The sequence below is a fragment of the Aspergillus sclerotioniger genome, assembly GCF_003184525.1.
Source record: "Aspergillus sclerotioniger CBS 115572 chromosome Unknown BO94scaffold_4, whole genome shotgun sequence".
Lineage (NCBI taxonomy): Eukaryota > Fungi > Ascomycota > Eurotiomycetes > Eurotiales > Aspergillaceae > Aspergillus > Aspergillus sclerotioniger.
The window spans coordinates 548,774-564,329 of record NW_020290994.1 but is presented as its reverse complement, the minus strand read 5'-3'; the positions used below and the strand labels follow the sequence as shown (position 1 = coordinate 564,329).

At 43.1% G+C, this 15,556-nt stretch overlaps 4 protein-coding genes across 4 annotated transcripts; 1 reads left to right on the top strand and 3 right to left on the bottom strand.

Moving 5' to 3' along the window:
- Window positions 1-463: 463 nt before the first annotated feature.
- Window positions 464-1,423, bottom strand: BO94DRAFT_531510 (uncharacterized protein). The gene has a single exon (XM_025610913.1). It carries the CDS (start codon window positions 1,394-1,396, stop codon window positions 752-754), a length of 645 nt encoding a protein of 214 aa, XP_025471313.1. The 5' UTR covers window positions 1,397-1,423; the 3' UTR covers window positions 464-751.
- Window positions 1,424-3,096: 1,673 nt separating this feature from the next.
- Window positions 3,097-5,458, top strand: BO94DRAFT_531509 (uncharacterized protein). The gene is made up of 3 exons (XM_025610912.1): window positions 3,097-3,824; window positions 3,875-4,952; window positions 5,001-5,458. The coding sequence occupies exons 1-3, from the start codon at window positions 3,430-3,432 to the stop codon at window positions 5,037-5,039; spliced, it is 1,512 nt and encodes a 503-aa protein (XP_025471312.1). The 5' UTR covers window positions 3,097-3,429; the 3' UTR covers window positions 5,040-5,458.
- On the bottom strand, window positions 5,243-5,791 carry BO94DRAFT_278211 (uncharacterized protein). The gene has a single exon (XM_025606609.1). The coding sequence runs from the start codon at window positions 5,742-5,744 to the stop codon at window positions 5,445-5,447; it is 300 nt and encodes a 99-aa protein (XP_025471311.1). The 5' UTR covers window positions 5,745-5,791; the 3' UTR covers window positions 5,243-5,444.
- A 247-nt stretch (window positions 5,792-6,038) lies between these two features.
- Window positions 6,039-6,682, bottom strand: BO94DRAFT_563167 (uncharacterized protein; the record flags this gene model as incomplete). The annotated part of the gene is made up of 2 exons (XM_025614338.1): window positions 6,296-6,682; window positions 6,039-6,224 (listed from the first exon to the last, which is right to left on the bottom strand). Exons 1-2 carry the CDS (start codon window positions 6,554-6,556, stop codon window positions 6,039-6,041), a joined length of 447 nt encoding a protein of 148 aa, XP_025471310.1. The 5' UTR covers window positions 6,557-6,682.
- Window positions 6,683-15,556: the final 8,874 nt, after the last annotated feature.

The window sequence follows — 15,556 nt, the reverse complement described above, 5'->3', positions numbered from 1 at the left end:
AGCCTGAAGTGTAGCAATGCAGGATTTCAATTAGCAGACCATCTTTATCCTCCGTGGCTACCCCGAGACTATGTCACTAATGATGTAGCTTGCCTGATTGTGCCTATTTCCTGTAAGCTGCTTATTGGGGGTCTTGGCGCACCAAACAAACCGTATTCGGAGGTCGTAAGCAGGCACGATGGGTCTGATATTTGTTCAATATATCTTCATACGTCATACTCGAGGGGCCTAGATGTCAAGTCCGACAACCCGAGCACATTGCCTCCCTGGCTACACAAAGTAAACATCAATAGCGGGTACATTTATACGTCGGGGAGCGTCCTTCAAGCCCTAAGTATAATATTGCAGATTATAATCGGAGCATAATCTTCAGGGTATTAATACTACTCTCTTCTGCGGGTCCAGAGTTCTGCATGAATCATTAGAGAATCATTATCCAGCAATCGGAAGCAGGAGCAGGAGTGGGGCCAGGCGAGCTATAACCATTCGTTCATTCCAAGTTACGGTTAATCAACGATGTAAGCAGCCACCCTCGGGCTTGAAATTGACCCCGAAGACTGAATGCTGAGTAAGACGCCACGATGCCCTGATTTATCCGTGTGAGGGGTTCTTCAGTAGGCCAAGGATTGCCAATCCAGAAGGAATTATACTGATAATCTCCCATCAAAAGTTCAAACTGGTTGTATCCTCCATCCCAACAGCATCACCGTTTTTCGTAGCAGAAAACCAGATCCCTGATCAATCATCAAGCTTAGTAAATCCCGTCCTCCGCCATATAGGTAGCTCTGCCCACAGACATCGCATCTCCCATCAACGTCCACAGGCGAAACAGCTGAGAGATAGAGCAGTTTATCCACCCTTGGTAGTCGTCCCCCACATCCAGATCCGGGAATGCCTCAATCACCGGAACATGCCACCGTTTCCAATCCTCGAGGCACTTATCCACAGACAGCTCATTATGCTCTTCTGCCAGGACCGCCTGGCTTAGCCGGTCCACTGCTTCCTGGTCGATCATCATACAAACGCGATATTTATTCCACTGATCTCGCATCCCTAGACTCTCGCCCCACGCCTCGAATTGTTCCCTGACAGTATCGATCGATGCTCCGTCCAGGGTGGTCAGATCTTCGAAAATTGTGAATTGGTGGCGGGTCCACAGCTGATGTCTAGGCGCAAGATCTGAGGGTGGTGCGGAGCGGTAGTTGAAGTTGGTTAAAACATCATGTTTAATCCAGAATGTGATGATGTCAATCGTTCTGTTAAATGCCGCGTCGGATTGGTAGGTCGTTCGATAGATCACCCAGCCCCAGGTCTCTTCGCGTAGTTCGACCGGCGTCAGACGAGAGATTTCAAAACTGTCTAACACGACCTGGTCGGCGGTGGAGGGTGTGGACATTATGACTCTGGGGTGTCAATATTGGAGAGGTGAATGAACGCCTAGGCCAGGTGGACGGGAGATGGTGCTCCTTATATACCTTGGTAAGGTCACACCGAGGTTTCTTTGTCTCTTGGAGCATATACCAGAAGCAGGTTGCGTGTTTAACTTCCTTTGTTACCGCCAAGACCATTTCAGGATTATGGAAACTTATATTCCGAACACGCATAGGAATCAGATCTAAGATGAGATCTTTCGCCCATACAACACAGGCGATTCGTTTGGGGCGATTACCGCGGCAACGAGATGCCCAATAGGAAGGAAAGCCCTTGTCTAGAAACCCCCTTTTACAGATGGCGTATTTATATAATCTTCACTAAGACTACTATTAAAGAACAACGAGACGGTGTCAATGCACCCGGATTAAAGTTATCTATTTCATCCCCACTAAGCCAATATCGTAAGGAGGGGAGTGGGAAATATGTTTTGCTGAAGTCTAATGGTAGCCTGTAGACTATATTTTATCGATTAACTTCGTCCATTTCAAACGTCATACTATGATATATCGCGCAAGGATCGTGAGTAAGATCAGTCAGTTACGAATATATCACAGATACTACCGTTCCCTCTAAAGTAATGATGTGAGGTCATACAGTGACTGCAGGCATAGCAGCAACTCGTGGCATTTATGCACAGGCATAATTCTGAGGCCCATTAATAGAACTAACAATCTTAACGCACGTACCACGATAGCATAATCATGTGTCTGGGGTGATATGATGCTCCCCACGGAGTCATTTCTCGAGGGGATCTCCTACTCCCTCACAACAAGACACTGAGGCTGAAAAGCCTGTGCCTCTGAAGCTCTGAGGAAAAGGGTAGATGCAGCCCGCGGCCATGTTTCATACCCCTGTGCATATGACGTTGGCAGTCCGTTGGTGAGGTTGGTCTATTTTTGCCGCTCATTGGTCCATCACACTGCATAATTAGTGCCGAGTCACATCTCCCGCAGCCAATGACCGGCGGGTATTGAGGGATAGCAAGGCTAATAGGGGAGCCAGTCGGGGATGGTTTTGTCTTGCCCGGTCCAATCACCATTCAGAAGGAGGGTTGTTCTTATCACCTTGTGAATTGGTCGGCACTCTTTCCTCCGCTCATAAGGCATTTTTCAGGGGCTCAGGAAGGGAGGAGTGGTGGTAATAGCTACCATCATAATATCCCCACTTCTTGCGATCAAGGCGCAGCACAAATTCGAGGCTATGTTCTCATTATAACAGCGAAGTGCTGCTCTTTATTCTACCCTGGATCGGTCTAGATCAGGTGGGAGCGTCACCGATCCTGTGCACGGACTTGAATCCCCATGTTACTCCATGCTACTAGTAGCGATCGAGCTGCCGCAATTCCCTCCGATCAGGGAAATTACAACGGCCGTTGCGGAATAATCCTGCAGGATTGGGCCACAATAGTAGTAAGTGAGGCACTTCAGAATAGACCTCTACGACAATAGTGAGGGGCAAGGCTGGGGAAGGGGAGCAGGTACGGAGTACCTCCCTCATCACAAACCTGACCAATAGAGGGGGCAGCCAGATTGCCTCACTATCATGCTATTATTGGCACGTCGTGCTGAAGGTCCAATCATATTTTCAGGCGCTTATGCAGATATACATCCAGACCTCAGTGCCTTTGGCACCCGGGCTGTGCTGTTATCAGTGACAGGCTGATGATGTTTACGCGCCGAGGCCACGTGACTCCCCATCGCGTTTCAACCAACGAATGAACGTGTCGCCGTTGCCTGGTTGCCTGCCCACTTCATAAAATCACGCACAATTCAGGTGGCTCAGCTGGTAAGCATCGACTGTCGGTCAGTTGGGCAACAATGGATCTTTCTTCATGACAATCCCCTTTTTTCCAGACTGCCACGTCCGATGAGGTTCAGTCTCGTCACTCTGCCACAATGCTCAAATACCCCATGTATATATATGCGTCTAGCCTTCATCCATCATAACTCAATGCGGATGAGGAGCTCCATTCTACCCCTCAGCTAGACTAACTTCATGGCCGAAATTATCTCACTCATTGTTGCCACCGCTGAACTCTCCCACGGGATCCTCAGAGCTTTGCACTCTCTTGCCTCCATCCGACATGTGGTCGAACGCAGCCTTTGGGAGGCTGATAGGGTAGGGATGTTTTTGATCCAGTTGGTGGATATCTTGACCGATCCTCGGCCGCGTTACATGCCACAGATGCTGCCCTGCGCACTTTGGATTGCACAGGACTGCTCCTGGACATATACCAAACTCAGGGATGTTGCCCACGCTATGGCAGCGAGCCGAATTATGCGCCTCAGGCTGCATAGGAAGCTGCGTCAGATTCAGGCCGAACTGGAACACCAGAAGTCCATTTTACATTTCACCGTCACTATGCTACCAGCTATTGGAAATCAACCAGGGTGAGTATTTGTGACTTGCACCCAACATACGATAGAACTGACCCATTTAGGATCTACCGCAACGCATACCCTGATGTCGCTGTCGAGCTGGATTCTACCAATGTTGAGACTCTCATCCACGAGGCAGAGAGTAGGGGATCTGCTCGTCTACAACTAGAAGCAGAGGTTGACGGTGAGCCGGTGGAGAGATCCATCTCCAGCTCTCCCTCCGGATCGGCATCGGGAATTGAGTCTGAAGACTCAAACCCAGATATCGACACCAGTCTTATTCTACTCTCTACGGACAACAGAATGAGCCCAGTTCCTTACCAGGACTCAAATTCGCGCAACCAGGGCCAACAACCGATGGCTGGAACATCACCGGCCCCTACGCGTTCTGAGTGGATGCAAGCGCTTGTAGCGTTCTTGGCTGCCATTTGGAGAGAGCCTGCCGTGGTAAACCTCCTACATGGTCCTTCCTCTCCCATGGACAATCGCATGCGGCTTGAGAACCAGACTCAGCCTCCGCCCCTGCCTCCACGTCCCGGAGTGAATTCTTTCCAGGAAGATCCCGTGAATTTCCACACTATGGACCTGATGACTTCAGTAGGCCACAGTGTTATGTTGTTCCATGGTGGCCAGTCGGGAATTGAAGCCTACGGTTCAGCCAGCCGGCGGGATTCCGTGAACCCTCCACTAACACACAGGCCACAGTCCCCCATTACGCGCGGCCCTACCCCTGGGCAAGTGCGCGTACCCCCTACGATTATTGAGGATCATGATTCATTTTCCACTCCTTTTTCCAGTTCTGTTCCAAGGAATGTCTTTCACCAATCCTCACAGTCGCAGCTACCACCATCTACTCGGGGCCGCGCCCACGGCAACAACTATGCCGGGGACGCCCCTGACGCCGCCCCGAGGAGAATTCTCTGGGAGACGCGACAAAAAAGGCGCAACCGAACGGATTTTAAATCCTACGTGGATGACAGATTAGTCTCGCGGATGGATTATCCTTGGGATGATATCGTGTTGAAAGAAGTGTGGACCAGCCTTCGACGTCGTGCGGTAGACTTGGATGAGCTGCAGAGGTATGGTTTCGAATACCAAGCAGCGGGGAGATATGTGCATGTCTTTGCGAAGCTGGACTGGGTGAGTGCTTTTGGATACTCATGATCGCTGTTACTTATCAGTGTGCAGGGCCAAGTTCGAAGGATCTCTTTCACTGCAGGCCAGTGATTGTATGGCGCGGATTGCATACATCACGTATAGCCCTTGTAACCGGGTGTTGATGACCGCCTTTTACGACTAATGAACAGCATCTTTGAAAGATGATCGGTGTTATATGACTTATTCACGGTGGTAATTTGTATGATTACTTTACTAATTTTGGAGCTTGATTACGACAGAGTAAGAAATCTAGAGAGCTTTCTCGATCGTGTGACATGTAGGGCAACCTGTGGGGGGACTCGTCCTCACAGGCAAGACAAGACGATACCATCTGTATCTGTGGTGGTAGCTCTCACAGCCTCATTACAATACACTTGAGAACTCGGATAAAGAAATCACAATGCCCCCCGAAGAGAACGGAAAACTAACCCATATTGAGTATCAACTAATAAGATCAGTTATCAAATTGTCTAGTTAGTTAGAACAGCGAAAAGCTTTTCTGTCATGCACAGCAACTACACGGACATAGCCACACTCAGTAGTATAGGAATAATCGCTGTTGTGCATGGAGTTCAATGTTGGCCAGCCGTGGCGCATGCTCAAAGCGGGGGTGGCTGAGGAGATACCCCTGCTAGACAACCTGTGTAGCCAATCATGCCAGTGCGCGGCGTGTGGCGTGTGGCTGAACCAAGGCACCCTTTCAGCTAGGCATAACAAGAAGTACAGAGCCCTGAAAGGCTTGGAGAAAACAAGGCTGTTAGCCTTGTAGATCATAAATGATCCAGCTCTTGTTGCGCGGTTTTCATTGTTTTCTATCTGTCCACTTCAGTGATGCTCTTGTAACAGTTGATGGTTATTGTAGCGCCTATAACTAACACTCCGTGGTCACATCTTATCTTTACAGACAGATTCATATTATGGTAACCAGATTATCACCCACATATGCTATGCATATACATCAAAGCCCGGTCAAGAACCGTACCCAACATTAACAAACCAAGATCAACAGCCAAAACCTCTCAATCCCAGAAAAACATCAGACATACCACCACCCCCAATAATATCCTCCTACCAAATCCCCCTCAACAAACCCCTCAACCCCCCCTCCCTCTTCGCCGCCTCCTTTGGAAAAACCTTCCCGGACTCCCTCGTATATCTTCTCAACGCCCTCACATTCTGGAATTTATGAACCGGAGTCCCCGCACGCCGCGAGTCAATCAAATCAACCAAGTTGACATGAACCTTTGCCAGGGCCTATCCATCGACTACCTGTTAACCAAACCCAACCCACCCATTGTACTTAGTATGCATGGATGAGAGCTAACCTTCCGACATTGAGTCATCGACGCAATCGGACCATCCAGATTTAATTCCTTGCATAAAGCCTGCCAATTCTCTAGCTTGCTTTGCGTACCGAAGTGGTGGTGGAATTCATTTCCCGTGAAGGCTGCCCATTCGCGTTGGTATTTCTTGGAGTTGGGAGTCCAATGCATGTGCTGGGCTAGACGGGTGAATTCGTCTTTGGTGGGGGCGGATGGGTTTGGGTGGAAGGTGGGGAAGTGGGTGGAGAGGTAGGTGGTTGTCATGGTTGAGGATTTGATGTTTTGGATTGGGGGGGGGTAATGGTAATGGATGTGGGAAGTATAGGGGAGGTATGGTTTCGACTATTAAGGATTTGGTATTCAGGGATGGGCTGGATGCGTATGAAGAAGGCTGACTGGAGAGATGGACTGGTTAACGGGGAGAGAGAAGTTCTTATAGCTATGAGATTGTGTATCCTTGTCTAGTTAGAGAATAGAGAGCCTTGCGTGCTATCAGTGCTGTTGGAGGAGGCTAATGCTGCAAGGTAGCACAGCCCGGTGATGTGCCTAGTTCAGCGCGATTACAAGTTGGTAGGACCAATGATCGCAGGGAGACTTCACACAATATATTGTACCACAGGTATCTGTTGGCTATTACTTGCGCTGCTGAATTCTCGCATTAGTGTGGTCTGCTGCCTGGCGCTGTTGCGGCGCTTAGCTATCAACTAGGGTAGCTGCGCTCATAACAGCTGATATTACAAGTACCTAGAGCTGAGACAGGCGTCAGGAATAATTTCTTATGTTAGATTATTTGATACGAGTTCTGTCTCCGCATAATTTATATGTATGTTGGTCATACTAGAGAAATAAATTAGATGCTTTATTATGGTATGTTGGGATACAGTCTTTGTTCTGTCTGTTCCCCAGATGACCAGCAGTATATCGTTTTGGCGTACTGGTATGAACATGACAGATTACGAGCCCGGGAGTTAGTTTCACCCTAGTTAGTACCCAGACACATCTAAACCGGGACTATAAAGATTACAGGTTCAAGTCTGGACTTAGTTAATCTGAGGCTAATTTACATGGCAGATTATATAGAGTCATAAGTCCACATGTTCTCCTGGCAGCTAGTCTAAGAGGATGGTACTAGGATGAGGTCTTCATTCTGTTTATTCTCTAGGTGGCCAGCGGTATATTCATCTTAACGTACTGGTATGAATGTGACATGGTATAGTGACTGTCTAACAACTCCGCTCGTATGTAAATAGATATGTGAACCCTAATTTTGTACACCCACTCAATTACCCTATCTCACATCCTATCACGCGAGTATAGACTACACTGGCCTAGTAGCTCCCCTGAGCATTAGCCAGCGACATAAGCCACACACCAGCAGATAAATAGCTGGACGTGGAACCACCAGTAAAACTCTTTTTTTATATCTCTATTTATACACTTTAGCCCAATCTCTCAATCTTCACTGAATCGGGTATTGATAAAGAACTGTGTTCTGAGTTATCGTATCCCTACTGGTCACATATGAAAAGGGTTAGACCCTGTCAGCCATCCGGAACCGAAACATCCTATATCCCGGCCTGTCTGGCCTATAACTCTAAATCAACAACACCTGAAGAAGTATAGGATTTATCTAATAAAAAAGAAGAAATCTGAGAAGCCCTTTAAAAGCTACAGAGAAACTAGTTAAAAGATATAGAGACTTTTTAATGCTGTACAGAAAGTCTTTAAAAAAGATCAGCTATAAGAAGAATCATTTAGTCTATAGTTAGATAGCTTTCTAAAGAATTTAACTTCTACTTATCTTTATATATCTTAAGTAATTCTTAGATTCTTAAGCCTATCACAATTTTGAATTCTTTTTCTTTAAGAACTATCTATTAGACTGGTATTAATTATATATCATGATTATAATATATTAATAGATTTAATAAGTTAATCTAGCAGTACTTCTTGTGATAATATTATAGAATAATTAATTAAATAAATTAAAGAATTAATTTTTTAAAATATTCGGATACAACATGTCCTTTTTTAACAGGATTTTATAATAAATAATAAGATTTAAGCTAGTCTCTAATAAATTTAGTAGTTTATTAGTAATTGATTTCTATCTTCTTAAATATTTATTATATTAGTCTTTATATCAGTACTAATATTCTTTCAGAAACTAGCTGAGATAAAGAAGTTCAAGCTGTTAATCCTTATAAGCTATAATAAGAAATATAAGAGTAAGTTTTCCAGTTAGCTTAATAGTATATAGATAAAGATTAACATTAATTAATAGTTTATTAAGTTACTAGCTGAATAAGCTTAATATATATTTATACTTCTAGACAGAAAAGCTAAGATAAAGATTAATTTGTAGATTAAGATTAACTAAAAAAGCCTTATCTTTTCAGTTATAATCTTGATTTAATTATTTTAAATTAATCTATAAGGATTTACCCGCTAAGAGAAAGCTATTAATAAGTTATCTATATTTTATTAAGAAAATTAAACAATTAATAATCTTCTTATAGAGGTTAACAACCTGTTAATTAAAATCAGCAATTATAGTTAGAAGGATATAAATAAAAAGAATCTCCTGTATTAAGTCCTGAATAATAATATTTATTAATAAATAATAGATATTAAATAAAAAACTAACTTTGAAGGCTTCTGTTAACAGATTAAATAGATAATAAATAAATTAATAAAGATTAATTAATTCTTAAAGTAGTTTAGATATGTTACAGACCCCTGCTAGCCAGGTTACTAGCGGAGCGGGCTCGTTAGGCAGAAAAGCGATGACAAGGCAGGGCTCGGACAACCAGCAACTCTTATCGCGCAGAATCCCGGTCTGAGTAACGACCGAAGCAGCGTTGTGTCACGTGACCATCTACCATCGGATCTACCATCGAGGGTATACGATGTGGTATACGGGGACCCAGGAACATGATTGGATCGACCCCCGATCTACCCTGAATGGTATATGATATGGTATACGGAGGATAGGATATAAGGACACTCTTTCATGTACTTAGCTAGTTCTGTTCTTCGTGCTCAATACAACTGTCTTTAAGTAACCATAAGTTTGGTAAAGCTTAGCGACAACACTCGTCCGCACTTACTTACGGATAGCTGCGCGGCACTATCTGGCCTTACTTCTCTTCTCTTGTTCAGGACCAGTTCTCTTTAGATAGTCATCAGCCTGACTTACCTCGATTCAATTCGAAGGTACGTATTGGAACGGAAGCTAAGCTAACAGGAACAGGGAGAAGCGATCCTAGGGTTTGACAAGATATTTTAATATCTAGGCAGACAACTTTAGTAAGAAGATAAGCTTAAATAATATTATAAACTGAGAATTAATTATAGCCAATACTGAACTTATTTAATAAGCTTAATAAATATTGAAGAAGATCTTAAATTAATATAGAGGGTAAGGGCTGTGTCTTTACTATAAAGTCTTAGATTATTATTTTATTAAATATTCTTATTTATCTTTGCGACGTCTTTTAAATAAGATGAATTTAAAGAATGAGATCTTTTAAGCTTTACTTGAGAAAGATCTTATAAAAAAAGCTAGTTAAAAAGCTTTAATAACTTTACAGATCTCTTTAGAAAAAGTATAGCTTTTTTAAATCATTATTTAAAGAGGCATTTACTAGTGAATTATAATTATAAGAAGTTTCAAAATAAAGTACAGTGTTACGGACCCCTGCTAGCTGAACGACTAGTGAGGCGGACACGTCAGGCAGAAGGCTACGCCCGGACAGATAAGGACTCTTATCGAGTAGAATCCCGATCTGAGTAACCAACAACCGGAGCCGTTACACGGCACGTGACCATGACGGACATATCACCGACAAGCTATAACATGTCAGCGCTACGACAGGACATGGAAGCGCTACGACAGGACATAGCAGTGCTACGAAATAACATATCCGGTGATATGATATGACATAGCGATGCTATGACGAAGGATAAGATAAAAGGACACTCTTTCATGTACTTAGCTAGTTCTGTTCTTCGTGCTCAATATAACTGTCTTTAAGTAACCATAAGTTTGGAAGCTTAGCGACAACACTCGTCCGCACTTACTTACGGATAGCTGCGCGGCACTATCTGGCCTTACTTCTCTTCTCTTGTTCAGGACCAGTCACCTCTTAGATAGTCATCAGCCTGACTTGCCTTGATTCAGTTCAAAGGTACGTATCGGAACGGGAGCTAAGCTAACAGGAACAGGGAGAAGCGATCCTAGGGTTTGACATCCACCTACTGTTCAGTTAATTATTATGTTATATTCTTTATACTTTAATTATTTTATAACGGTATATCGTATTATAAAGACTTATATAAGAAAGAAAAGGTGGTTAAGAGAAGAACAGAGATACCACATTTAATATGCTCTAATCTTAAGAATTAAACTTCAAAATACTTAAATAGAGCCCTGGCTCCAGCCCGGAAATTGGTCTAAAAAAGTCCTTGTTATATCCGACCAAGATTATTTTTTATCCCTTCTTAATCTTAATAGAAGGTTTATCTTTTCAGATAATTATAATTTATCTTTCTAAAAGGTTTTACAGTCATCTATAAAATCAGCTAGCTGATTTAAATAATATACTGGCCGTACTATACGTTTAGGTATTTTTAAATTAGATTCAGATATATAATATAATAATATATCTTTAAACAGCCATGAAGTTATCTGACACGTGTAATTAAGATTCTGCTGCGGTTAGAGGGCTAATCATGGCCTTGAGAACATATAAAAAGTAAAAAGAGGAAGTGGTGTATATTGATATTAAGTAACAAGGCCAGTCTCTCAGTATGATATTTGTAAAGTTCTATAGTCAAACCTAGGAACATCATTTGCTAGTTATCTAGATAAGCTCAAAGTCTAATCTACAATTGGGTTCTAAGAGGTTTCATGAGGGCGTAGCTATTACATATTATCTGAAATAATGCCTCTGACTTCTTGACACGCAGGGTTGTCCCGATTAGTCATCGGGGTCCTGATCGACACAAGAGCGGGGTGTTGGATCACTGGTTGATCCCGTCGAAGCTCAGAGGCAGTGGTTCCAGAGTAATCCCAGCATGACGAAAATGACCCTCTGCACTCAGCTTTCTGGCACCGACAACGCCGATGCACCACTCTAGATATATATCGAAATTGAGCTCAGAATCCTCTTCAAATACCTTCCAGTTACGCTTAATGAAGGCCTTTAACTCTGCAAACATTTCCTCAATGGGATTGAGGTCCGGTGAGTATGGAGGCAGGTACAGTAACTTCACCCCGGCGTCGCTGCACATCTGTTCCACGCGCTCAGTATGATGAAACGATGCATTGTCCATTATAATCACAGATTTGGGCTCCGGCCACCTCCCGCAATGATGAAGCAGCTGCTCCACAAAATCCTCGAATATGGATGCATCAGTAGATCCCTGGAACACACGGGCAAGCATAACACCATCCTGGGCATACGCTGGCAGTATTTGATATCGCTGTCCGCGATGAATTAGAGATATTTGTACCGGTGTCAATTGTACTGCCATGTCACTGTAAGAAATCGAAAGTTCCAGAATTATACAGTGCTGGTAACATACAAAACAGCATTGTAGATGCCAAGGCGCTAAGTATCTACAAGTGGGGCTTCTAAACAATTAAAGAGTGTTTGGGGCGGAAGCCGATTTCGAATGTCTCGGTATAAATGTTTCAAGGCTTTTGCAGCTTCGGATCAAGTGTGCCAGGATGGTAAATCCCAAGTGGTATTGAACGGAGTGAAAGCTCTCCGGTAACTTGAAGCTCGGACGGAATGTCAGGTACCCCAGAGTGGTACATCCGATCATAGCAACGGACGAGTGAAAGAAACGATAGTTGTTTAAGCCCAAAGATAGCGCGCCAACTCTGAAGATAGAGCTTGTCCGACGTCCAATATTTGATAGGGCCGTGGGAGAAGGACTGAAGTTGGCGTAGATGATTTGTGTTCTTCAACAATCGCTGGAGAAACTCCGCGGTCTGTTGAGTCTCTGGTACCCTGAGATGCTGGACTTTAGAGCAGCGCTCAAGGAGATGCTCAAGTATGTCATGAAATCCGCCAATGCATTCTTTTGGAATGGACTCGATTTCCACTGACCTTACTTGACGGGTAAGGGAAGGATGCAGTAGAAGATGAGCAGAGAATTCCCTCAAAGGCTCATTGCCCTTTTTTTACCCCACGGCATCCAGTGAAACCGAAAGAAAGCGTAGGGCGTATTGCAGCTCTCAGGGCTTTCGAAACGAGAGATAAATTTAAAAGTGACCTCAAGTCAAGTCTGTTCAGTATATCAAGCAGGATTTTCGGAGGTATAGTGTCCATCTTGAAGTTGATATGGAGGAGAGTTATAATTTTGCTTGGTCTAGGACCAGTCCATGAGCCGCCTTTTATCTTGTTATTTTAGAACGCTGAGTGTTGTGCCACGTGACGGATGATGGCTACTTAGTCTACTTGATACATATGCACAGCCATGATTACTTTGTAGTTTGTAGTCAATGGCCGCGGGAGCTTGATACAGGATAGTATTCTTTCACAAGCGGCTTGGCATGTTCTGTGCTAACGGCTAGATTCGCCATTCTGGTAAGAGTAGAAGGGTGCTCTGGCCCCAGCGCTCGCTTGAGTACATACCGAAAAGGTCCTTATTATCACTTCTTTTCGACAGCTGAATATTGTAGATAAGCCCTTCTGAAGAAAGCACCAGCTGGTTCCAGACCAAGAAGAGGGAGTGATTATAGTAATATCCAGACTAAATTGTATATATTATACATTCAATGCCTTACAACTCTGTGAAACTATTATAATAGATGCGTTTAGCTAGCCAAGAACTCCTGAGCTCAATCACAGTGATTGCCCGCAGCACAACGTTATCCAAGTCTGCGGAACTTACGATGTAGATAAATGAATTCGCAGGCACAGACCGAGCTTAAGCATCTTTTGACGCCCGTTATGTATATGGCAGCCCTAACCCGCGGACCTGCGCTGCGGTATAGAAAATCCGCCACTTTTACCTGTACTCGAATATAAGAATGAAAAGATCAAACACAGTCCGTTGAGTGATATTATAAAGTTAGATACATTGCATGACTCTTAATTAATCTTCCCGGCGGTTGAGCTTTGGAAAAGTAGTCTTCTTTCTATAAGCTTATAATCCTTATTGTATATACTAGACAAGTATGTGAAACCCGGCAAGTATATTTTCATATAGCTTAAGAGCTCATTTACTTTGGATCTGTTAGTGATGTCCGAAGTAATAGGCTCAAAACAGCTGTTTTTTCATATGATACAGCTAGTTGTTGTGCTATCAAGCCTCGAGAATTCTCCAAGCTCACATCTACTCCATCATGTTCAAGAAGTAGCTTCATCTGATCCACTTATCCAGAGCGTGTTGTTTTATATAATAGTGTTGAATTTTCATAGCCACATACGTAGTTAATATCTACTTCTAGCTACTGGAGTAGTAGCTACACAATTTCCGCGTTGTCTTTGCCTGCCGTTAAATGAAGAGGTATCCTGTTTTTACTGTCTGTAAAGTTCACATCTACTCTTTTATTATCAAGTAGAAGACACACGGTGTCTGTGTGGTTACTTTGGACAGCTAGCGCTAAAGGAGTGTATTGTATCAGGTCCCTGATATTAATATTAACCCTTGGATTATCTAGAAGCAGTTTTACCACTTCTATATTGCCTCCAATCACTGCTGCATGCAAAGGTGCTTCTCTTTATCTATTATCTTTAATGTTCATATTGACTCGTGTATCCTCTAACAATAACTTGATAATATCTCTTATCTCAAAAAGTGCGGCGCAGTATAGAGGTACGGTCTCTTTATCCATGCCTGTATTCACATCAGTATCTTTATATTTAAATAGGATCTTCATAATTTTTGGATGCCTATGGTTTACTGTTAAAGATAACAGTATTGTATTTATCTGATTGGATATATTAGGATCTGCTCCTTGCTGTATGCATAACCAGGCAGTAGTATCTTGTTCCTTACTTGCAGTCTATAACAGCGCTGAATTCTTTGAGTGGGTCATATTGAATTTATACAAAGCAGGATTAAGAAGACTTTGAAGCCGGGTGTTAGTTTTAACAAGATTATTAATATCACTTTTATTGAACAGAAAGCTGGCAATGCCAAGCAGTATCTCTCCTAGTAGGTTGATGAAGAATATAAGGTTGAAGAATGATAGCAGTGTGGACTGTAGGAAAAATAAGGGAATTAAATAAGAAGATAATGTTGGTACAGCATGACTTGATCGAATGCGAAGATTTGCTGCGAACTGCAAGTAAAGGCTATTAGGATCTTACTATTTAAATATCAATAACTATTACATAACTGTAGTATAGCCTGATCCTTTTGTTAGCTTTGATCACGAAGTGCCCAAGGCGAATCGCAAGGCAAGTAAAGCAGGCGGAGCTGTATCCCCTGGGTCTTCGGAGCGAAGCCATTGAGGCTCAGTACGGGCACGTTGGGGGCCGTCTTGGCACGGTCAACGCCAGATCTATAATCTAACTATCTGGCCCATTATCTGGCCCACTCCTCAACAATAAAATATCTGTTATCTTATATATTAAATGGCTACCATTACCAGCTAACCTACATATAGGCACGATACAGTATAATAATTGAAAGTCTTCTGGGAAGTTGCCGGTCCTCCCATACCATATGTAGAATTAACTAGGTTCTAATAAATCGCATGTAAGCCCTAAAACCTGCCTACATGATTCATAGTTCAGTACTGTTTTCCTATAATTATATATCATAAATACACTGGAAAAAAGGTAAGCTTGTTCGCACTAGGCTAGTGTTGGCTTTCCAGACTCATCAAGGCTGAGTCTTTAGCGCAACCTGGAAGTACACCGCCTCAGCTAGTTTCTTAATACTAGAATACACAATAAATATATTGTGTTCGTCGCCCTATCTGTAGCCAATATACAATGTCTAATTCATGCTATATGTATAGTACTATAGTATTACTGGTATAACCGAGGCATACCATGTAAGAAGTCTAGGCTGAATTAGGGAACTCTTCTCCCAGGGCTAGAATATATGTAGATATGACGGTGCTATCTGGGATTATCTACTCAATATAATTATAATTATAATAATCACAAAGCTTGCAGGTACTGAAGACCTTTTCCGCAGGCTTTATTAGATTCCCACACTTCATGCAGATCGATGTAGAACCCTGCTATATTGTTAAAGTTACAGCTTATTTCAGGCGATGCTATCTCAACCTGT